At 40.8% G+C, this 25035-nt stretch overlaps 1 protein-coding gene across 5 annotated transcripts in view; it reads left to right on the top strand.

The window, feature by feature from the left end:
- The window catches only part of ZNF462 (zinc finger protein 462), a 153775-nt gene that overhangs the window by 123144 nt on the left and 5596 nt on the right, over positions 1-25035 (top strand). For all 5 annotated transcript variants that reach the window (XM_055579235.1, XM_055579234.1, XM_055579233.1 and 2 more), the window contains one exon: positions 22405-22537. In XM_055579235.1, the coding sequence (XP_055435210.1) occupies positions 22405-22537 (133 nt within the window). The remainder of the gene's footprint in view (positions 1-22404; positions 22538-25035) is intronic.

Raw genomic sequence — 25035 nt, forward strand, 5'->3', positions numbered from 1 at the left:
AGGACTGTAAAATGTGTGTTATATTTGCGGGAGGGAACAAATTGGTACAGGACATAAAATATGGGGTTTATGAAAAAAATTCTCTTCCAAAAGTCTGCTGATCAGAGGGTAAGATATCCCAGGTGGCTTCCTCACTTCTCGGAGGATAGCATAGCACAGATTAAGACCATTGTTTCTGGTTTTGTATATTGTCCAGAGTTCGGGGAGTGTGTGTGTGTGGAGGGGGGCAGGGGGAATGATTAGTATTTGTTTCATGAAAAGAGCCTGTTGAAATGTTTTGTAATTAACCAACAAATCCCAAACATCTAGTGAGTGTTTACTTAAGGCACAATGAGAAGCACTTTTGGTATTGTTTCCTTTTTCTTGCTGTGTGCTGTCATTGGAAATACAGTTCCTCTTTTCTGCACTTAAAAACCCAAGTTAGAAAGATTCCTGTCTGAGTCATCTACACCCAAGGGTTAGAATTTTTCTATAGGGTGTTGAGAGAAGGCTGAGCTTTATCACCCACCTACTGTTTAATGGCATTATTCCTAACTTATCTACTTTGGAATGCATTCATTTTTTAATGTGTCTCCCCAAAATGAGAGCAGAGAAAAGCCTGAATTACCTCACTTAAAAGCTTTTAATACCAGAAAAAAAAAAAAACACCAAATTTTAATGCCCTTTCATATTCAAACTTCCTTGGCATTTCTGCCCCCACACTGAAAGGAAAGTCACTCATCTATGTCAAGCTAAGCTGTTTACATTTGTGTGCTTGTGTCTTATTTGTGTTACCACCTCAGGTCTTTTTATTGTAGTGTTGAAGCCATCAGACTAGTATTTTGGGACAGAGCAAACCTGGAAGGTAGATTCTTCCCCAGTGGCTGCATAGTAGCTGTGAGTCACTGGGGAACTCCAGACAAGACTAGAAACCATACCAGATATGGAAGCGGGTGGGAATGTGTGGGCTTTAGAATAAGCATCAGGCAAATGGGTTACTCAGGAAACTAGGAGCCCAGTTAAGAACTTCTGGAGCCAAACAGACCTAGGATTGAATTCTGTCTTCACCACTTAACTATAACTGCTTCAGCAAGTTACTTCAATTTCTGTATCTGTTTCCTGATCTATAAATGGGAATTGCATAGCCTTACATACTTTACTCAGAAATTTTGTAAGATTAAACGAAGTCTTGGTATCTCCCACACTTTGAGAACCATGTCGCAGTCTGTCTGTGAGTTGAACTGTGCTCAGGGTTAACAACCACCCATCAGAAAGGCAGTTATGGTTCCTAAAGACCTAAAATAGACTATAAAATCACCGACTATACTCTGCACTTTAGACATGGGCTTTGATATGTTGTATTTTCACTATGCTGTGCTTGGTTCTTTAATCTTACTCTCTCATGGTTGACCAGCTTATTAAGTCCAATGAGCACCTAATTGAGGCTAAAGAATCACCACTCTCAGCATGCCTAATGATCTTCATCTTTGTCTCAGTTGTTGTTAAGTATATGAGACTTGTGCTTATTAATGATTCCTTCTTTTCTAAATGATGAATACAAAATGCAGTTTGAATTTTTGAAATAATTACCCATACACTGTTTTATAAACAAAGACAGCTGCTGAAAGTGAATTTTTGACTGACAGTGACATTATGCATTAATTAAAAATGGTCATTCCTTGGTGTAAAGGATATACAGAAGTCTGATTTCAGCATTCCTGAAAAGGCTATAAGAGTGTCAATATACAGTGTACTAAAGAGAAGTTTGCTAATGACTGAGATACAAAAGTCAAGAACCATAAGGTAAGAATGAGAAATTGAAGCCAAAGAATTGGAAAGGAAGAAATAAAACTGTTTTTGTTCATAGACAATGTGATCTTTGTAGGTAGAAAATCCTAAATAGTCCATTTAAAAAGATACTGGAATATTCATGAGTTTATCAGAATTGCAGGATACGATCAATAATAAATTTCTATACACTAGTAATGGACAATCTGAAAATGAAATTTTAATATCAATTTCATTTATAATGTCAAAAAGAATAAAATGCTTAAGAATAAAACTGTGAAAGCTATATGCTGAAAACTACAAATGCTATTGAGAAAAGAACTAAATTAATGTAATATATACTGTACTCATGGATTAGAAGACTCAGTATTGGTAATGCTTCCCAAACTGATCTACAGATTCAGTGTAATCTATCAGAATCTCAGTAGGCTTTTTTCTTTGGTAGAAATTGATAAACTCACACAAAAATGTATATAGAAATGCAAAGGATCTAGAATAGCATAAGCAGTATGAAAAAAGAACAAAATTGGAAGACTCATCCTTCCTCATTGCAACTTTTACTGTGATCAGTGGTGCAGAAGAAAAAGTTCAGAAATAAATCTTGATATATGTGGACAGTTGATGTTCATCAGAGGTGCCAAGGTAATAAGGAAACAATAGTTTTTCAATAAGTAGTGTTGTTACAGTTGGATTTCCATGTGGAAAATAGAGATTGTTGACCCTTATGTCACTCAATGGACATGAATTTGAGCAAACTTCAGGGGATAATGAAGGACAAGGAAGCTTGGTGTGCTGTAGTCCATGGGGTCACAAAGCATCATACACCACTTAGCAACTGAACAAGAAACACAATGTCACTCAAATTTCTCTTGGGGAAAAATTCTTAGATATAATAGCTGTGATCATTAAAAAATCAATAAATCAGGTGTCATCAAAATTAAATTGTTGCTCTTCAGAAGACTTCATTAAGCAAATGAAAAGGCAAGCAACAGATTGGAGGTAAATATTTGCAAAATAACTGTCTAACAAAAGACTTCAACCAAAACATATAAAGAACTTTCGCAGCTCAGTAATAAGAAGAGTAACAGTTCAATTAAAAATGAGAAAAAGTTCTGAACAGGCACTTTATGCAGGATATGCAAATGAGCTCATGAAAAGATACTTAATAAGACTCACCATTAATAAGACCCGTCCACTAGAATGGCTAAAACCAAGAAGACCAACAGCACCAAGTGTTGATGAGGATGTGAAGAAACTGGAAATCTCACACATGGCTGAATGGAATGTCATCTGGCACATCTGCTTTGGAGCATTTTATCAATTTGTTTAAAAGTGAAACCCACACTTTACCATCTGATCCAGCAAGTCTGCTGTCACCTAAAGTGGCTGCATAAACAAAATGTGCTCTATCCAGACAGTGGAATACTACTGATCAGTAAAAAAAATGAGCTACTGATACGTGTACCAGTGTGGCTAAATCTCAGAATCATCACGTTAAATAGACAAAGTGAAAGTCATTCAGTCGTGTCTGACTCTTTGCGACCCCCATGAACTGTAGCCTGCCAGGCTCCTCTGTCCATGGGATTTTCCAGGCCAGAATACTGGTGGGGGTAGCCATTCCCTTCTCCAGGGGATCTTCCCAACCCAGGGAAGGAACCCAGGTCTCCCACATTGCAGGCAGATTCGTTACCATCTGAGCCACCAGGGAAGCCCAAAGCCAGACACAAAATACTAGATGTGTGATTTCTATAAAAGGCGGAATTAAGGAGACAAAGCAGATCAGAGCTGTTTGGGACTGGAGGTTTGGAGCAGAGATCGATGGCAGACGGTATGAAGGTGCTTCTTAGAGTAATAGAAGATGGTGCAGGGTTGTACCAGTGCATGCATTTACTAAAACTCATTGAAATGTTCATTTGAAATAGGTTAATTTTATGGTAATTATACCTCAGTACCTAAAAGATGCAAGTTCCCCACGAGCTGACACATGGTCAGCCTTCAGTACATGTTAATTTTCTGCAGTCTTCTTACAAGGTGGATCTTGAGAACAGATAGATCTATAAAGATGCAGAGATCCAGATGAATGTGTATATTGTCAAAAATAAAATGTGCAAAAGACGTAGCTGATGCTGCTTCTAAGTCACTTCAGTCGTGTCCGACTCTGTGCGATCCCATAGACGGCAGCCCACCAGGCTCCCCCATCCCTGGAATTCTCCAGGCAAGAACACTGGAGTGGGTTGCCATTTCCTTCTCCAATGCATGAGAGTGAAAAGTGAGAGTGAAGTTGCTCAGTCATGTCCGACTCTAGCGACCCCATGGACTGCAGCCTGCCAGGCTCCTCCATCCATGGGATTTTCCAGGCAAGAGTACTGGAGTGGGGTGCCATAAGACGTAGCAATTGGTTCTAAACTGAGGTTTACTTGCTTTTCTAGTAAAATGATGTGTTGAGTGTGTTGCTCATTACATTCTTCCACAAGTAGCTTTAGGTGATTTTGTGTGGTGGAGAGAATATATACAAGAAACTAAAAGACACTATAGGATGTATTTTCAGTCACAGGAGTTCATTAAACAGAACTGGACATTCAAAACTGGACTCCTGAATTCTGCCTGCAAAGCTTGTAAACTTCAGGAATGTCTCTGAAGATGTCAGACTGTATCATTTCATGGACTGGACAGAATACTAGTTCAGCAGAAAGGATCCCTGAAATCAAATAAACCATTTCATTGAAGAACCAAACTCTCAAGTGCCCTGGATTTACACTGCTGTGTTTATCCTCAGAATGCGAAGGTGAAATAGAAAAGGAGTGACAATGAGTACTTTCATTTTTTTTCTTTTTATTTGTTTTAGCACCTTCATTTTTTAGGTGACACAGAATCTTGTCTTCCTCGATCTTTATCTTTGCACCAGTGAACAAAGAATCTTACTTGTAATCTCTTGGAATCTAAAGTAAACAGTACAGGCTATTTAGAATTTTAGTTTTTCATCCTTCAACTCCCTTTTTTTTTCCTCTCACAAGGTCTTCTCGAAGTGGACTATTCTATCCTTTCAATCTCTCTTTATGTTCCTCCCTCTCTCACACACACAGTTACGCACACACAGAATGAAATTATATGTCAGTAATGCCATTTATTAGCGATGCTGGTGCAAGATGAAGATGTAACAGTCTAGGAACCTTAAAGTCATGAAAAAAGCCAAACCTCACACTTCTCACACTTAGAAAACCACCCATATATTTTTCTTTGAAGAAAGTTTAAGTATCTGCAATACCTTGTTAGTGTTCTTTATGGTTCTGAAGTCTCTTTGCTAGTTTAAGGAACATAAAAATATATTATCTCTAACATGGTTTGCTCGTAAAATTGTCATGTTAGCTATATTAAATTTAGAAGGATAGTCTATTCAGGCAATACACATTCACTAATTGAATTTACTTTGAAATGTTTTTAATTTTTTATACAAATGGAGCCTCAGGCGGCTGAACTCTAAGGAACTCGTATCTCTTACTTTTTGTCATTTTGAAGGAAGCAGCAGAACATTCAGCTTAGGAGGAATCGCCAATGTTTTACTTATTCCGGTAAAATTGTTTCACTCTCTGGACTGGTGAAATCCATGATGGCAAAAAAAAAAAAAAAAAGTCACATCAAATATTTGTTTCCAGCAAAGGAAATGAGAAGAAATAAAAGAAGAACCTTCGCCGACTCCAAATCATAAAATACACTTTAAGCCATGCTCTTTTGGACTGGGTTTACTTTCTGAACTAAGTCTTAGCATCCAACTTTATCACCTCCATGGGTTCCTGCAAGCTGAAGTCTTTCCAAAAGATTGTCATTTCATCTCTGCTCTCCCTCGTGTTAGTTGCTTCTGAATTTGTCAACCATAGACCTGCTTCTTTCATGTATTTTGGAAGACAAAAAAAAATCAGAGGTAGATGAGCAAAAGGTGTGGTAATTTTTCAGAAGGATGTGCCTGGCAGAACCATAGGTGGTATTTCTCAAGTAGGTATTTGAAGATGTTCTTAGCCTGTAACCTTTGCAACAGTCCACTGAAGTCTCCCACCAGTGAGACTTCCCCTAATGGTCCAATGGTTAAGATTTGACCTTCCAATGCAAGGGTTTGATCCTTAAGCTAAGATACCACATGCCTTATGACCAAAAAAGCAGAATATAAACAATAGAAACCATATTGTGACAAATTCAAGAAAGACTTTAAAAATGGGACACATCAAAAAAAAATCTTAAAAATGCATACATTTGTTGCTGTTCAGTCTCCCAGTCATGTCTGACTCTTTGCGACCCCATGGACTGCAGCACACCAGACCTTCCTGTCCCTCACCATCTCCCAAAGTTTGCCCAAGTTCTTGTCCATTGCCTCGGTGATGCCATCCAGCTATCTCATCCTCTGATGCCCTCTTCTCCTTCTGCCCTCAATCTTCCCAGTCATCAGGGACTTTTCCAATGAGTCAGCTGTTCTCATCAGATGACCAAAATATTGGAGCTTCAGCTTCAGTCCTCCCAATGAGTATTCAGGGTTCATTTCCTTTAATATTGACTGGTTTGATCTCCTTGCTGTCCAAGGGACTCTGAGGAGTCTTTCCCAGCAACACAGTTCAAAGGGAATGGCAAACCACCCCAGTATACTTGCCATGAGAACCTCATTAACTGTATAAAACACAAAAAGATATGCACCGAAAGATGAGTTTCCCAGGTTGGACGGTGTCCAATATGCTATTGGGAATGAGCGGAGGACAACATAATTACGTGCATACATAAAAAATAAAGTATCCAGCCAAAATGAATGGCCTCTGCTTCCAAACTTGCGTAGAACTTTCCTTCTTCCTCTATTCAGGCACGTGTTCATACAGCCTTAGCTTGTACTTAACTCTTAACAAGATTCTGTCTTGCCACTGGATGCAACATTCTTAAAATGGAAACCACAATATTTACCTCTCTTTCCTTCTCAAATCTCACCATGGTGCCCTGCATATAATTAAGTCTCCAGTAGCTGGTTGCTAAATAAATCAATAAGTGAAATCACTTTTCGGATGAGAAAATTTAAGTATCCTGTTTGTCCAAATAACCAGAACATGGCAGCAGCAGCATCTTGGCCTCTGGATTTCGAGTTCTGGAGATTGGCAGCAGCTCAGTTGGCCGACAACAAAGTTCTTTGACTTTAATGATGCCTTTCACGTGGCTTTCTTGAGTGCTTGTGACTGGGGTTGTGCTGAGATTCTTGAAATGATTGATTTCGTCTGGACTTTTGCTAAGTCAGGTCTGGCAACAGCGTGTTTTCTGTTCTAACTCGGTGATCGCAAAAGAAAGTAGGTACTCTCCTTGACTTCTGTGCCCCATACCCTTCCGATCCTTTACCAGCCTTTATTCTTACTGTCCTTTTCCTTAAAATGGTTTTTACTTTTGAAGAAAATATTCTCAAAAGATTCTTCCTGCTTCATCCCATGAAACTTTGGAATGAACGTTATTGTCACGGTACTTTTTTCTCCCTTATTCTTGTGTTCAGCCAGTGTCCCGTGGATAATTTTTACATGTTTTGTAAGCAGTTTTGCATTTCAACAGATGATCTGTGTTCTAATGGGGAAAGCTGGCGCTGTGTTACCTGAAGGTGTGAGTTCAAACCTGGCCCATCACTTACTTGTTTTGTGTTCTGTTTTCCTCATCTGCAAATATGGAAGATGACACATAGCTTGCAGAATGATCATAAGGGTTAAGTGATACATGTAAAAATGACTGGATTAATTTTTAGCATATAATTATTTGGTAAGCATTAGAACAAAATCTTTTAGAAAAATGTGCAATTTTATTAGCAAGCAAATTTATACCTTGGCATACAATATTATGAAGTCCTTTATACTTTATGATTGCCTATGGGTTTTTATGTTACTGGTTTTTATGTTACTGGTAAATTCAGATAACATGTGTTATGTGTCAACTAGATGACTGGCCTTATACTCTGCACTGAGCCTATAAAACTAAATAAGAAATGGTTGCTACCCTGGAAGAGTTTATAAGCAAGCAGGTGAGATGAGCTTAAACAAAGAGTCACAACCATCATGGTAAGTACTGGATAAAGGTATCTATCAAATAGAAGGGCGGCATAGTTGCACAGCAAATGTGGTGTCATGGCTCATCTTTCAGAGAACCTTAATACACTGGGCTGCATGTCTTTTCTAGAAGCTTTTCCAAGAGCTCTGATTGAAAGGCTCGTTGAGAATTCATGACTTTTACCTGCGTCTTTGACCATCTCCGTGTAAAATTCATAGAGACAGCACTTTGCTGAACCTTTGTCCCACTGGTTCCTTTCCCTCATTCCCATTCTGACTTTCAGAGACAGGCAAAGAAGATCCACTGGGGAAACCACCTGAAAGCCTGAGTCAGGGGTGGGCAAACGCTGGCCTGTGGACCAAATTGGAACCACTGCCTATTTATATGGTCTGACAGCCAAGAATGGTTTTGACATTTTTTAATCAGATCAGATCAGTCACTCAGTCATGTCCAACTCTGCGACCCCATGAATCACAGCATGCCAGGCCTCCCTGTCCATCACCAACTCCCGGAGTTCACTCAGACTCACATCCATCGAGTCAGTGATGCCATCCAGCCATCTCATCCTCTGTCATCCCCTTCTGCTGCCCCCAATCCCTCCCAGCATCAGAGTCTTTTCCAATGAGTTAACTCTTCGCATGAGGTGGCCAAAGTACTGGAGTTTCAGCTTCAGCATAATTCCTTCCAAAGAAATCCCAGGGCTGATCGCCTTCAGAATGGACTGGTTGGATCTCCTTGCAGTCCAAGGGACTCTCAAGAGTCTTCTCCAACACCACAGTTCAAAAGCATCAATTCTTGGGTGCTCAGCCTTCTTCACAGTCCAACTCTCACATCCATACATGACCACAGGAAAAACCATAGCCTTGACTAGATGGACCTTTGTTGGCAAAGTAATGTCTCTGCTTTTCAATATGCTATCTAGGTTGGTCATAACTTTCCTTCCAAGGAGTAAGCGTCTTTTAATTTCATGGCTGCAGTCACCATCTGTAGTGATTTTGGAGCCCAAAAAACTAAAGTCTGACACTGTTTCCACTGTTTCCCATCTATTTCCCATGAAGTGATGGGACCAGGTTCCATGATCTTCGTTTTCTGAATGTTGAGCTTTAAGCCAACTTTTTCACTCTCCACTTTCACTTTCATCAAGAGGCTTTTGAGTTCCTCTTCACTTTCTGCCATAAGGGTGGTATCATCTGCATATCTGAGGTTATTGATATTTCTCCCGGCAATCTTGATTCCAGCTTGTGTTTCTTCCAGTCCAGCATTTCTCATGATGTACTCTGCGTAGAAGTTAAATAAGCAGGGTGACAATATACAGCCTTGATGAACTCCTTTTCCTATTTGGAACCAGTCTGTTGTTCCATGGTTGACAAAAATCAAGAGAGTAATATTTCATGACATGTGAAATTACATGAAATTCAAATTTCAGTGTCCCTAAATACAGTTTTCTTGGAACACAGTCACGGTCATCCATTTCTGTACTGTCTGTGACTGCTTTCAAGATAGAGGATAATTGAGTAGTTGTGACAGGCTATGTGGTCCAGAAAGCCTAGGAAAACTTGCTCAACTGGCCTTTCACAGGAAAAGTTTGCTGGCCTGGGCCGTCAGTCCTTTTACATCTTTGTAACTACGTATTCTCAGTTGGTGACTGAGATGGGCATTTCTGATGTAGGAGGCACTTTTTCCATGTTCTCTGCTGTCACTTCTTCTAGATGTAAGAAGTTCACTGGGCCTTTCTCCATAACACGAGCACGCACCAGTAGGTAATGTGCACACCCTGACCGGGTGTCTCTTTTTGAATGTACAAGTGTTAAGTCGCTAGGAGGGGGCCTCTGGAAAGGTTAAGTAGATTTTTCTTCATCAGCATCTCCTCCACTTGATGTCTGCTAGGCAACCCGAAGATGAGAGCACCCAGGGTTATTCATCCCTTTACAAGCAAGTTTATATCAGTCTTTCCTGTAAAACTGGTTTGTCCCCCAGGACAGTATGAAAATGCATGTGCAACTTGGTTATATTTGTAAATCACATAACACTCCTCTTAGAAGTAAGAACTCGAATTCTTAGAAGAATTCATAGAAGTAAGAATTAGTATGGAAATGCTTTCCTCTGCTAAGGACAGATCAAAACCCTTTGCTGACTGGCTAAAAAGCAACTAACAAAAAGACAAAGGAAGTGCTGCAGCTTGCGTATCCAGCACGAGCGTGGAAGGGTTTGCCATGTCCCCACTTCAGTGTGAAGGGGAACAGGTTTTGCTGCTCACTGGCACTTCATCTCAATTCCGTACTAGACAAGTTTCCACACAGTTCTGAGTGAGTAGCCCTCACAGGTGACTTTGGGTTCATGGACATTCACAAATAACTTTCACAGGATATGAGGATCTACATGTAATTTTACTGTCTTGAGTGATTATGTATTTGAACAGTCTACCCTTTAAAAGCGTGGATGGCTTCTCCTGCCTTCAGAAGGCTCCAGGGAGCCAGGTTCTAGAACGCATACTCAGCCTTGCTCTCTTTCTCCCTCTGTTGTGGCCCTTTTGGGAAACAAGGTGATAAATTGCTTCTCATCTCCAAAGAAAAAAAGTGAATGTCCCTCCATAGGTCTTCTGACCCATTAAGAAGTTGGTCAGATACCCACCAATTTCTGGGTCCAGAAAGTACTGATCATGTACCAGTATGAACATTTTAGAAGCCAACTTAGAAATATATTGGAACTGTAATATAAAACCTGTATATCATTTGACTTTGACACTTGATTTCATGTCTGAGAATTTAGCCTAAACATGAAAGAAAGGTTTATATACTGTCAGTCTTACTACTGTGTTTTTTTTAATGTGTTTTTAAAAATTTATATTGGAGTATAGTTGAATTATAATGTTGTATTAATTTCAGGTGTATAGCAAAGTGGTTCAGATATATATATATACACACACACATATATACATTATTTTTCAGGCTATTTCCCCATATAGGTTATTACAGAATATTACAGAATATCCCCTATAATATACAGTAGGTCTTTATTAGTTATCTGCTTTATATATAGTAGTGTGTATATGTCAATCCCAATCTCCCCTTTATCCCTACCCCTCTTCCCCCCATAACCGTAAGTTTGTATTATATATCTATAACCCTATTTCTGTTTTGTAAATATGTTCATTTGTACCATTTTTTTTAAGATTGCACATATAAGTGATACCGTATGATACATGTCTTTCTCTGACTTACTTCACTGAGTGTGATAATTTGTGGGTCCATCCATGTTGTTACAAATGTCATTTTCATTCATTTTTTTATGGCTAAGTAGTAGATGGTGGTTTAGTTGCTAAGTCGTGTCTCACTCTTGTGACCCCATGGACTGTAGCCTGCCAGGCTCTCTGTCCATGGGATTCTCCAGGCAAGAATACTGGAGTGGGTTGCCATTTCCTTCTCCAGGGGATCTTCCCGACCCAGGAATCGAACCTGGGTCTCCATCATTGCAGGCAAATACTTTACCGACTGAGCTATGAGGGAAGCCCAAGTGGTATATATGTACCGCATATTCTGTATTCCTTTCTCTGTCAGTGGACATTTAGCCTGCTTCCATGTCTTGGTTATTGTGAACAGTGCTGCATTGAACACTGAGGCACGTGTATCTTTTCAAATTATGATTTTCTTCAGATTTATGTCCAGGAGTGGGGTTGCTGAGTCATTTTTAGTTTTAAGGAACCTCTATACTGTTTTCTTCTGTTAGGTCCATACCATTTAATAGTATGAACCTAACAGAAGCAGAAGATATTAAGAAATACACAGAAGAACTATACAAAAAGATCTTCATGACCCAGATAACCACAAAGGTGTGATCACTTTCCTAGAACCAGACATCCTGGAATGCAAAGTCAAGTGGGCCTTAGGAAGCATCATTATGAACAAAGCTAGTGGAGGTGGTGGAATTCCAGTTGAGCTATTTCAAATCCTAAAAGATGATGCTGTGAAAGTGCTGCATTCAACATGCCAGCAAATTTGGTAAACTCAGCAGTGGCCACAGGACTAGAAAAGGTCAGTTTTCATTCTAATCCCAAAGAAGGGCAATGACAAAGAATGTTCAAACTATCACACAACAGTTGCACTCATCTCACATGCTAGCAAAGTAATGCTCAAAATTCTTCAAGCCAGGCTTCAACTGTACATGAACCATGAACTTCCAGGAGTTCAAGCTGGATTTAGAAAAGACAGAGGAAACAGAGATCAAATTGCCAACATCCATTGGATCATAGAAAAAGCAAGAGAGTTCCAGAAAAACATCTACTTCTGCTTTATTGACTACACCAAAGCCTTTGACTATGTAGATCACAACAAACGGTGGAAAATTCTGAAAGAGATAGGAATACCAGACCACCTTAGCATACAGAAATCTGTATGCAGGTCAAGAAGCAACAGTTAGAATTGGACATGGAACAACAGACTGGTTCCAGATTGGGAAAGGAGTACATCAAGGCTGTATATTGTCACCCTGCTTGTTTAACTTATATGCAAAGTGCATCATGTGAAATGCTGGGCTGGATGAAGCACAAGCTGGAATCAAGATTGCTGGAGAAAACATCAATAACCTCAGATATGCAGATGACACCACCCTTATGGCAGAAGGTAAAGAGGAACTGGAGAGCCTCTTGATGAAAGTGACAGAAGAGAGTGAAAAAGCTGGCTTAAAACTCAGCATTCCAAAAGCTAAGATCGTGGCTTCTGGTCCCATCACTTCATGGCAAACAGATGGGGAAACACTGGAAATAGTGACAGACTTTATTTCCTTGGGCTCCAAAATCACTGCAGATAGTGAGTGCAGCCACGAGATTAAAAGACACTTGCTCCTTGGAAGGAAAGTTGTGATTAACCTAGACAGCATATTAAAAAGCAGAGACATTACTTTGGTGACAGAGGTCCATCTAGTCAAAGCTATGGTTTTTCCAATAGTCATGTATGGGTGTGAGAGTTGGACTATAAAGAAAGCTGAACGCTAAAGAATTGATGCTTTTGAACTGTGGTGTTGGAGAAGGCTCTTGAGTCCCTTGAACTACAAGGAGACCCAACCAGTCCATCCTAAAGGAAATCAGTCCTGAATATTCACTGGAAAGACTGATGGTAAAGCTGAAGCTCCAATACTTTGGCCACCTGATGCGAAGAACTGACTCATTGGCAAAGACCCTAATGCTGGGAAAGATAGAAGGCAGGAGGAGAATGGGACCACAGAGGATGAGATGGTTGGATGGCATCACCAACTTGTTGGACATGAGTTTGAGCAAGCTTCAGGAGATGGTGGTGGACAAGAGAGCCTAGCATGCTTGCAGTCTATGGGGTGGCAAAGAGTTGGACATGACTGAGCGACTGAACTTAAGACTGATACTGTTCTCTATAGTGGCTGTACCAATTTACATTCTCACCAACAGTGTAGGAAGTTTCCCTTTTCTCCACTCTTTCTCCAGCACGTGTTGTTTATAGACTTTTTTTGTGGGAGCCTGCACCATGAAGCATGTGAGATCTTAGTTTCCCAACCAGAGATCGAACCTGTGCCCCCTACTGTGGAAACTTAGGGAGTCTTAACCACCGGAATGCCAGGGAAGTCCCGACTTGTAGGCTCTTTAATGATGACCATTCTGACCAGTATGAAGTGATACATAATTGTTGTTACGTTTTGCATTTCTCTAATAATTAGCAATGTTGAGCATCTTCTAATATATTTATTGGCCATATGTCTTCTTTGGAGAAATGTCTATTTAGATCTTCTGTCCATTTGGTTTTTTTGGTTTTTTGATATTGAGCTGTATGAGCTGTTTACATATTTTAGCCATTACTCCCTCATTGGTCACATTGTTTTCAAATATTTTCTCCCATTCTGTGGGTTGTCTTTTCATTTCATTGATGATTTCCTTTGCTGTACAAAACATTTTGAGTTTCATTAGGTCCCATTTCTTTATTTTTTTTTAATTTCCCTTACTCTAGGAAATGGATAGAAAAATACTGCTGTGATTTATGTTGAAGAGTATTTTGCCTGTGTTTTCCTCTTAGAGTTTTATATTATCCAGTCTTATATTCAGGTTTTAAATCCATTTTGAGTTTATTTTTGTGTATGATGTTAGAGAATGTTCTGATTTCATTCTTTTACGTATAGCTGTCCAGTTTTCCCAGTACTACTTATTGAGTCAGTTCAGTTCAGTCCCTCAGTCGTGTCCGACTCTTTGCGACCCCATGGACTGCAATACACCAGGCCTCCCTGTCTATCACCAGCTCCCAGAGCTTGCTCAAATTCATGTCCATCAAGTCGGTGAGGCCATCCAACCATCTCATCCTCTGTCATACCCTTCTGCTCCTGCCTTCTATCTTTCCCAGCATCAGGGTCTTTGCCAGTGATTCAGTTCTTCGCATCAGGTGGCCAAAGTATTGGAGTTTCAGCTTCAGCATCAGTCCTTCCAATGAATATTCTGGACTGATTTCCTGTAGCATTGACTGGTTTGATCTCCTTGCAGTCCAAGGGACTCTCAAGAGTCTTCTCCAGCACCACAGTTCAAAAGCATCAATTCTTTGGTGCTCAGCTTTCTTTATAGTCCAACTCTACATCCATACATGACTATTGGAAAAACCATAGCTTTGACTAGATGGGCCTTTGTCAGCAAAGTAATGTCTCTGATTTTTAATATACTGTCTTGGTTGGTCATAGCTTTTCTTCCAAGGAGCTAGCATCTTTTAATTTTATGGCTGCACTCACCATCTGCAGTGATTTTAGAGCCCCCTCCCCCAAATAAAGTCTCTTACTGTTTCCACTGTTTCGCCATCTATTTCCCATGAAGTAATGGGACCAGATGCCATGATCTTAGTTTTCTGAATGTTGAGTTTTAAGCCAACTTTTTCACTCTCTTCTTTCACTTTCATCAAGAGGTTCTTCAGTTCTTTACTTTCTGTTGTAAGAATGGGATCATCTGCGTATCTGAAGTTATTGCTATTTCTTCCGGCAGTCTTGATTCCAGCTTCTGCTTCATCAAGCTCAGCATTTCTCATGATATACTCTGCATATAAGTTAAATAATCAGGGTGAAAATATACAACTTTGATGTACTCCTTTCCCGATTTGGAACCAGTCTGTTGTTCCATGTCCCGTTCTTACTGTTGCTTCTTGACCTTCATACAGATTTCTCAGGAGGCAGGTAAATTTTCCAGTTTGTTGTGATCCACACAGTCAAGGGCTTTGGTGTAGTCAATAAAGCAGAAGTACTTGCTTTACTTCTTGCTTTTTCTTGCAGAACTCTCTTCCTTTTTCGATGATCCAACAGATATTGGCAATTTGATCTCTGGTTATTCTGCCTTTTCTAAAACCAGCTTGAACTCCTGGAAGTTCATGGTTCATGTACAGTTGAAGCCTGGCTTGGAGAATTTTGAGCATTACTTTGCTAGCATGTGAGATGAGTGCAACTGTTGTGTGATAGTTTGAACATTCTTTGTCATTGCCCTTCTTTGGGATTAGAATGAAAACTGACCTTTTCTAGTCCTGTGGCCACTGCTGAGTTTTCCAAATTTGCTGGCATATTGGGTGCAGCACTTTCACGGTATCATCTTTTAGGATTTGAAATAGCTCAACTGGAATTCCATCACCTCCACAAGCTTTGTTCATAGTGATGCTTCCTAAGACCCATTTAACTTCAGATTCCAGGATGTCTCTTTCTGGGGAAGTGATCACACCATCATGGTTATCTGGGTCATGAAGATCTTTTTGTATAGTTCTGTGTATTCTTGCCACCTCTTCTTAATATCTTTTGCTTCTGTTAGGTCCATACCATTTCTGTCCTTTATTATGCCTGTCTCTGTATGAAAAGTTCTCTTGGTATCACTGATTTTCTTGAAGAGATTTCTAGTCTTTCCAATTCTGTTGTTTTCCTCTATTTCTTTGCATTGATCCTGAGGAAGGCTTTCTTATCTCTCCCTGCTATTCTTTGGAGCTGTGCATTCAAATGGTTGTATCTTCCCTTTTCTCCATTGCCTTTCACTTCTCTTCTATTTTCAGCTATTTGTAAAGCCTCCTCAGACAACCATTGTGCCTTTTTGCATTTCTTTTCTTGGGAATGGTCTTGATCACTGCCTCCTGTACAATGTTACAAACCTCCGTCCATAGTTCTTCCGGCACTCTATCAAATCTAATCCTTTGAATCTATTTTTTACTTCCATTGTATAATTGTAAGGGATTTGATTTAGGTCGTACCTGAATGCTCTAGTGGTTTTCCTACTTTCTTCAATTTAAGTCTGAATTTGGCAATAAGGAGTTCATGGTCTGAGCCACAGTCAGCTCCCGGTCTTGTTTTTGCTGACTGTATAGAGCTTCTCCATCTTTGGCTGCAGAGAATATAATCAATCTGATTTCGTTGTTGACCATCTGGTGATAATCCATGTGTAGAGTCTTCTCTTGTGTTGTTGGAAGAGGGTGTTTGCTATGACCAGTGCATTCTCTTGGCAAAACTCTGTCAGCCTTTGCCCTGCTTCATTTGTACTCCAAGGCCAAATTTGCCTGTTACTTCAGGTATCTCTTGACTTGCTACTTTTGCATTCCAGTCCCCTGTAATGAAAAGGACATCTTTTTTGGGTGTTAGTTCTAGAAGGTCTTATAGGTCTTCATAGAACCGTTCAACCTCAGCTTCTTCAGCTACTGGTCAGGGCATAGACCTGGATTACTGTGATATTGAATGGTTTGCCTTGGAAACGAACAGAGATCATTCTGTCTTTTTTGAGACTGCATCCAAGTACTGCATTTCAGACTCTTTTGTTGACCATGATGGCTACTCCATTTCTTCTAAGGGATTCTTGCCCACAATAGTAGATATAATGGTCATCTGAGTTAAATTCGCCCATTCGAGTCCATTTTAGTTCACTGATTCCTAAAATGCTGATGTTCACTCTTGCCATCTCCTATTTGACCACTTCCAATTTTCCTTGATTCATGGACCTGACATTCCAGGATCCTGTGCAATATTGTTCTTTACAGCATCAGATTTTTCTTCCATCACCAGTCACATCTGCAACTGGGCGTTGTTTTCACTTGGCTCTGTCGCTTCATTCTTTCTGGTTTTATTTCTCCACTCTTCTCCAGTAGCATTTTGGGCACCTATCAACCTGGGGAGTTCATCTTTCAGGATCATATCTTTTTGCCTTTTCATACTTTTCTCAAGGGAAGAATAGTGAAGTGGCTTGCCATTGACCTCTCCAGTGGACCACCTTTTGTCAGAACTGTCCACCATGACTTGTCCAAAGAGACTGTCTTTTCTCCAGTGTATGTACTTGCCTCATTTTAATTGACCGTAGGTACATGAGTTTATTTCTGAGCTTTCTATCCTGTTCCATTGATCTGTATTTCTATTTTTGTGCCAGTGCCATACTGCTTTGATGTCTAGCTTTGTAGTATAATTTGAAGTCAGGGAGCCTGATTCCTCCAGATCAATTTTTCATTCTCAGGATTGCTTTAGCTATTCAGGGTCTTTTGTGTTTCCATACAAGTTTTAACATTTTTTGTTCCAGTTCTGTGAAGAAAAATGCCATTGGTCATTTGATAGGGATTGCACTCAATGTGTAGAATGCTTTGGGTGCTATAGTCCTTTTGACAATATTGATTCTTCCCATTCAAGAACATGGTATATCTTTCCATCTGTTTGTCTCATCTTCAGTTTCTTTCATTAGCATCTTATAATTTTCAGAGTACAGGTCTGTTGTCTCCTTAGGTAGGTTTATTCCTAGGTATTTTATTCTTTCTGATGTGATAATATATGGAACTCGTTCCTTAATTTCTCCTCCTGATCTTCAAATGTTAGTATAAAACACTTCTGTGTGTTAGTTTTATATTCTGCAGTCTTACTGAACTCACTGATGAACTCTAGCAGTTCTCTGGTGGCATCTTTAAGATATTCCATGTATTGTTTTCATGTCAGCTGCAAACTGTGACAGTTTTACTTCTTTTGTAATTTTGATCCTTTTATTTCTTTTTCTTTTCTGAGTGCCATGGCTAAAACGAAGCATGAAAGCCTTTTATAGGAAGGCTTACTACTGCATTTTTAATAGTGAAAAGCCAGGAATAACCAAAGGTAAACTCCACATGGGAAGAGTCAAGTAAACTATAATATATTCACTTGACAAAGTATTATATGGTGATTGGATGTATACATATATTAAATGTATACATATATTAAATAGATATATATAGAGATTGATATTTATTTCATACCAGGCATAAAAAAACAGTACTGTACATCATCTGTGAATAGAGAACAGAGATACAGAAATATAACAACTTCTTCATAGGTACTCTGTATAGGTTGTTGGATTTTACATGATTTTTTTTCCTGTTTGCTAATTTTTCATTGTATATATTTATGGGAAAGAAAAATATATTAAATGAAAATACAGACACCTAGTAATTAGGATGGAGAAGGCAATGGCACCCCACTCCAGTACTCTTGCCTGGAAAATCCCATGGGCGGAGGAGCCTACTAGGCTGCAGTCCATGGGGTCGCTAAGAGTCGGACACGACTGAGCGACTTCACTTTCACTTTTCACTTTCATGCATTGGAGAAGGAAATGGCAACCCACTCCAGTGTTCTTGCCTAGAGAATCCCAGGGATGGGGGAGCCTGGTGGGCTGCCATCTATGGGGTTGCACAGAGTCGGACATGACTGAAGTGACTTAGCAGTAGCAGTAGCAATAATTAGGAGGTGAGAACCATGCCCACTTCAATCTGGACACCTCGCTGGCCAGTGCAGATCTGGCTGAGCTGCAGGGTGTCTGTCTTCATGGAGTTTGTTCTGTTGGGGAGGCAGGCCAGAAGATGTTAATTACTGAGTTTATTTTTAATTAAAATATAGTTAATTTACAACATTGTGTTAGTTTCAGATGTACAGCAAAGTGATTCAGTTACACATACATATGTTCTTTGCTATCATAGGTTTTTATAGGATACTGACTACAGTTCCCTGGGCTATGTAAAAGGGGAGGGCAGGGGAGGCTGCTGTGGAAGCCTTGAGCAAGGATGCAAGGATATTTAACCAAGCAGGAATTGAGGGAAAGTCCCCCAGATGCAGTGACATTGGAGCGAGACTGGTATGGTAGGCTGAGGAGGAACCACATCAGGGAGGCAGGCTGGACAGAGTTTCACACGGAGGTCACGGCCTGTGCAGAAAGAGGCCCAAAGTCAAGAGATTGGCCTGTTCCAGGAACCTCTATAAGTTCAGGATTGTGGGAGCAAAGGGGAGTCAGCAAAGGGGAGAGGGTGGGCCAGAATGTAAGATGATAATCAGACACGTAAACCACAGTAAGGAATTGGGGTTTTATACTTAGGGCAAGCAGAGATTGACATGAGCAGATTTAATTTAAAAAAAAAATTCCTTCCATTCAACCGCACTGGACAGATAGATATAAGAGGTGGTAAGAATGTACACAGGGAATCTGGCAGGAGGGAGGGAAGGAACAGAGGCTCAGAAATGCAGCCGGAAGGCTTCCTTTTGTATGATGATGACTCCTAGATTGCTAGTTTGGAGATTAAAGATATAGTAAGAACTCAACCCTATAAAGAATTTTTAATTTAAAATCTTCTAATTACATAGCAAAAAAAAAAATTCATTTATTTTAGAAATCTTTAGGACAAATACATCCTAGGTGAGTCCCTTGGGTGAATGTTATACCATGAAAATGTCATGCACTCCTAAAATTGTGCAAAATCCAAAATGCTAACAGTTTTCCTGTAAAAGGAGAAGAAAGAGGAAGGCGGAAAAGAAAAAATAACATTTGGTTTGGTGACAGATCTCCTTCTGTCACTGTGAGTTCCTTGATAGGCACAGGGCCTGGCACACGGCAGGGCCGCTGGGAGTCCTGAATGAATGAATCAGTGAATGAATGAGCGCAAACTGCTGGATTAAAGAAGGCGTTGGAGGATTGTTTTTTGGCCTTTCTCAGTCTCATTATTTTTGTTTCCTGGCAATGCCCACCTCTCCTGCCCGTTCCACATGCCTGTAGCTGACCTGGCTGAAAGTGGGGAGAAAGTGACAGGAAAAGGCTGCCCCTTTATGATGTGAAGTACCGATCATTTCAAAATTTTTTTTCTTTGCATAATTCAAAATTAGGCCAGTTGGAATCTTGCCTCCTTTTCCTGAAAAAGAAAAAAAAACCTGGCAACCCAGAAAACTTTTATTCAGATATTTGTCATAAATGCTATTTGATTAAAATGTAGACTTTGTGGTAAAACATAACTTCATAAATATGCATTTATGATGCTTCTTATACACATTTCCAAAAGCCAAAAATTGGAAAAGGCCACATTCCCAGAAAGGGAAAGGGAAACCACAGTTTGGTGAACTGTTGTGTTTCGGGTACTATGATGACCCTCTTTATCGATACAGACAAGGACACTGAGGCCGTGTATGTTCAGAGCCCCGTGGTTCATGGCAAACCCTAAACTTGAACTCAGCTCTGTCTGACTTCAAAGCTCCTGCTCCTTGTGCCCTCCCTTTTTGCTTCTTTGTTATAAAAATAAATATTTTTAAAATCTATATAGGTCTGTAGGCATGAGGACAGTAAATAAAACCCTAATTAGGAAGGTAGTCTAAGCAAAAGCCCCTTGCTTGACTGGTACCGTAAACTCTTAGAGGGAAAGAAAAGGAAGAAAGATTCTAACTAGGCTTCCTTCTCTTTGCCATAGCCTGTTGTTCATTGGCTCAGTCGGGTCCGACTCTTTGCGACCCCATGAACTGCAGCACGCCAGGTTTCCCTGCCTTTTACCATCTTCTGGAGTTTGCTCAAACTCATGTCCATTGAGTTGGTGATGCTGTCCAATCTTAATCTAATCCTTTTTAAAACTTTTTTTCATGAGCAAACAGGAATTTGCCTTCCCTCAGGGTTTCGTGCTATGATCATGGAAGACCTCTTTTCCACCCTCATGCTGAGCTGTTTTCCAAGTCAACTGATTTCATTCTTACAGTTGTATCAATGGATTGTTTCTCTTTTTCTAAGAGAGCTTTTGAGTTTTCTTCCTCGTTTTCAATGCTGCCGACCCGACCGCCACCCCTCACCCCACACGCACACACATGGTGTTGTGGGGACAAGTATTACATTTTCTCACAGGACTGTCTGCTGGCCCTGATACTCTGAGGCTCTCTGTTGCGCATTTGTCACAGTTGATGATGATGTTTCCATCTGCCAGGCATATGGAATTGGTGGTGCTCGGCACATCTTAGTTCCAGGCTGGTCCCAGGGAATATTTTGGAACCATCTTGTAAATTCTCCTTAGCATCTCCTGCGCCCTCATTACGCGCTATCTCTACTGTAGCAACTATGGAAATCTGCCTTGGAGTCTAATTAATGAAGTCTGTCTTCCCTCTTCAACTCAAAACTCTGTGCCTCAGGAGGCCAGAACTGGGTCTCATTTATCTTCATGGGCCCCTCCCTTGGCCCCCACCAGGGAAAGCATGGAACCCATCGCCGTGCTGGTTTGAGTCATCTTATTGGCTTGGCTCCTCTGCTGTCATTCTTGATCATTCTGTGCATGCAACTGAACAAGTTCGGAAAACAGATTAATTGAAGAGGGGGCATTGTGTGCTACCATTGTTATGAGAACCCCAAATAGAATATCCCCACGGAGTTTTCATGGGGTGAGTTTTTATTTCTCTTGGATGACATTTTTGAAGCCAGTTTGGAGTCCCACATTATTCTAACCACATTTTATATAAACACAAATCAGCCACAGTTAACACTTTAAAAGAGTTTTTAGGAATTTGTCATCTAGATTTTTTTCAGATAATCCCAGCTGTGATGAACAGGCTGTGGTCAGCTTCACAAACAGTAGTAATACTAAACAGTAACAATACTGTCTGACCCTTAAACTGGAGTTAGGAACTGAGCAACTGTCATTTGGTCAAAGCTGGGACAGTCCCACAGCCCTCCAGGTTGATAGGCTGTGGTGGAAATGTTGGGACTCTCTCTGCTAGTTTTCAGAATACTTACAGAGCTACTTTCCCTCCAGATATATTTGAAATTTGGGCTTCCCTGGTAGCTCTGATGGTAAAGAATCTGCCTGCCAAATGCAGGAGACATGGGTTCAATCCCTGGGTCGGAAAGATCTCCTAGAGGAGGAAATGGCAACCCACTCCTGTATTTTGACCTGGAGAATCCCATGGACAGAGGAGCCTGGCAGGCTACAGTCCATGGGGTCACAAAGAGTCGGACACGATTGAGCGACTAACACACACACGTGAAAGGAACACCCTTGAATTCAACTCAAAAAACGTTTATTGGACATCTACTCTACACCCCAGGCTTCATGAGATGTGATTTTCTGCCATCTGCAGCTCACATTTCTAACTAAATTTGGTAAGGAAGGTCCAGTGTTGACAGTTCGAGTGAAAATGAACGTGGGAGCAGAAGACAGATGTGCCTGGAAGAGGGTCAAAATGAAGAAAAGGACCACTTAGGCACTGGTGTAATTTGGTCCTGGTTCTAAAAACACACCCATAGGAAAATGACGTTGGACAGCTCTGTCCTCCAGGGAGAACGGCGTTCAGCTGTGGTTTGTGATTCCACTGTTTTTGGGTCTTTTTCAGGTAAGCCGAAACTTTGAGCTGGTTGGACGGGTTAACTTGGATCAGCTGGAACAGATGAAGGAGAAGATGGAGAGCTCTAGCAGTGATGATGAAGACAAGGAAGAAGAAATGAACAGCAAGGCTGATGACAGAGGTTGGTCCCGTCCCTGCCCCCTGAGCCCCAGATGGCATGCAGCCTGGCCGTGGGGAGACAGAAGGGAGGCAGAAGGTTGTTGGAGGAGGAACAGAAGGAATGATCCTTCTTCGTTAAGTAGCAGAACAGACTGGCTGCAACACGTCAGGGGCCATGTCTTTGTAAACTATTACCAGCTAGAGAATCTCCAAGGAAAACAGACGTTTTCTCTTTAACTGTAGATATACATTTGTTAAAAAATACATGGCGATGATTTGTTTTTATTCAGGAAAACTGTTATCTGGGGAATCTGCAGAGTAAGGACAGACAGCAAGATGGATGGCCCTGTAAAAGCTATCGAGGAATGTAAATGAATTTCCAGTTGAATGCTTATTTAAAATTGCTGCTGCTGGGGTATCTTTTGCTGGGGTTGGGGGGAGGGAGCCACAGAGGGCTTGAGCCTGAGGTCCGAACCCCTCCACGTGTCCTTCTGCATGGCCTTCCTCTTAACCCCTTGGCTTACTGCTTTTGCTTTGTAAAGAGAGAGAGAGAGAAGGAGACCAGTGGCATTTGACTGTCTTTACAGGGGATAGTAGGCAAAGTTTTGAGGGACTTTTGTACTGTTTTTCAACTTGCTGTGATTCCGTAATTATTTTCAAAATGAAATTTTTTGATGTTTAGTTGTAGGCATACATTTACATGATCTAGAGTTGGTATTCTGTATTGTTCGACATAGAATATTGTGGAAAAACCAAGATACTACATAAAGAATATAGGTTGGGATATCGTACTGTAGTTATTGCAGACCTATCAAAAGCACATGGATAACCTAAACCTGAGAAATAAATATGTCATCCCTCTGATGAGGAGCATGGTATTAGTTGCCATTGCGGAACACCATTATGGGCCAAGCCCAGTGTCGGTGGGTTTTATTTAATCTTATATACAGTTAGAGGGCTCTGCAGTTGGTCTCTATGGATTTTGCTCCCAGTTCTGCTGCTTTTTAGTTATATGACTTTGGGTAAATTATTTTATTTCCTGCACATTCATCATCCTAATAATAACTTCCTAGGGTCACTTCCTTAGGGTCACGTAAATCTTAAATGAGATAGCACACAAACATTATTAGTCCAGTTCCTGGAACACAGTAACCACTTAATAATGATGATAAAACCCTGCAGTGTAGATGGCATTATTGACATTTTACAAGTAGGGAAATAAAAGCCCAGAATATTTAAGAGCATGTTCAAAGTTAAAACGAAAACACTGGAGGTTGGGGTTAAGTCTTCTGGCTCCAAAGGCAAAGTGTCTTTACATGCTGTGCCACGTCCCCTACCCTTTGTGGATGTTCTTCATTGATGGGAACCTGGCCCTGAATTCCATCAATTCAGTGGTCATTGGGCCTCATTGTAAGGCTTCCTTTTGTGGAATTTCTTGGGTTTTCTTGCTAGTCATTCTGCCAGCCTAGAAAGCCGACTTGGTGGTCATTTTCTTCCAAGGTTCTCCCTCTTCTTTTACTTGATTTTTCCTGATTTCCACCCCATGCCTCCATATTTTATCTCCGCTATAGTAGGAGACCACAGCTAAGTGATGATCCAGTTTGGCTTCTGAACCCCCATGCCTGTGGTCAATGGATAGATAGAGCACCCGCACCATATACACTGATTGCCCTTGTAAAGTTACAACTTTTATTAGTAGGGGGCACAGTGATCTATTTCTTACAACGGCTGTGATTCAAGAAGCATGGGTTTTAAATTTTCTCTTCCTTCTTTCTTAAAAAGCATTTCACAAATATGTCCTTAGCGATGAATTCTTCAGTGTCGTCTGTGCACTGTTAACAGAGATCTCTCAAAGAGGAAGCTTCTGGCAGAGGGCACACAGGCTCCTTGTCTTCACAGGGCTCTGTGCCCCACCATCCCTCCCCAGGAAATGAATTATTCCTCATTGGAGACCATGACTTTTTAATCTCTAGAACCAAGCATGCATGGTTTTACAGGATATAAGCATCACAGAGGCAAGAAGCCCTGTTAGTCCTCCCCTCCCATGTGCCACGTCCAAAATAATAGCATAGACGATGAAAAGGAAGAGAGGGCAGCTAGATGTGCACGGTGCCAGTCATGATTTGTTGACCGCCCAGCCCAGCCGCCCCCTTGCACGGGCACTGTGGCATCAGACCAGCTCAGTTTGCCTGTGAAGAACTTCGTGGTGTCTGATCGCTTCTCCCTAGAAAGCGCAGCCTCCACATTCATGAGCCTTAACCACATGGGGAGAAAAGACTTGGGGGTGGAGAAGCCTGTGTTCCTCTCTCAGAGGGCTGGGGATTTACATGAGTAACTTCCAGTCACGTTAATGGGGAAAACCTTCCCGTCCCCCTCGTTGATTCTTGAAAGAACAGCCTCCTTTGTCTCATCGCCTTGGAATCAATTTTCCACCATCTAGGTGTATTCTTGCCAACAAGAAGAAACGGCACACAGTAGCCTCGGGGTGTTTTTGCCAGACGTTCTGTCTTCCAGGAGTAG

This window comes from Bubalus kerabau, chromosome 4 (assembly GCF_029407905.1).
Source record: "Bubalus kerabau isolate K-KA32 ecotype Philippines breed swamp buffalo chromosome 4, PCC_UOA_SB_1v2, whole genome shotgun sequence".
NCBI classification, from domain to species: Eukaryota; Metazoa; Chordata; class Mammalia; order Artiodactyla; family Bovidae; genus Bubalus; species Bubalus kerabau.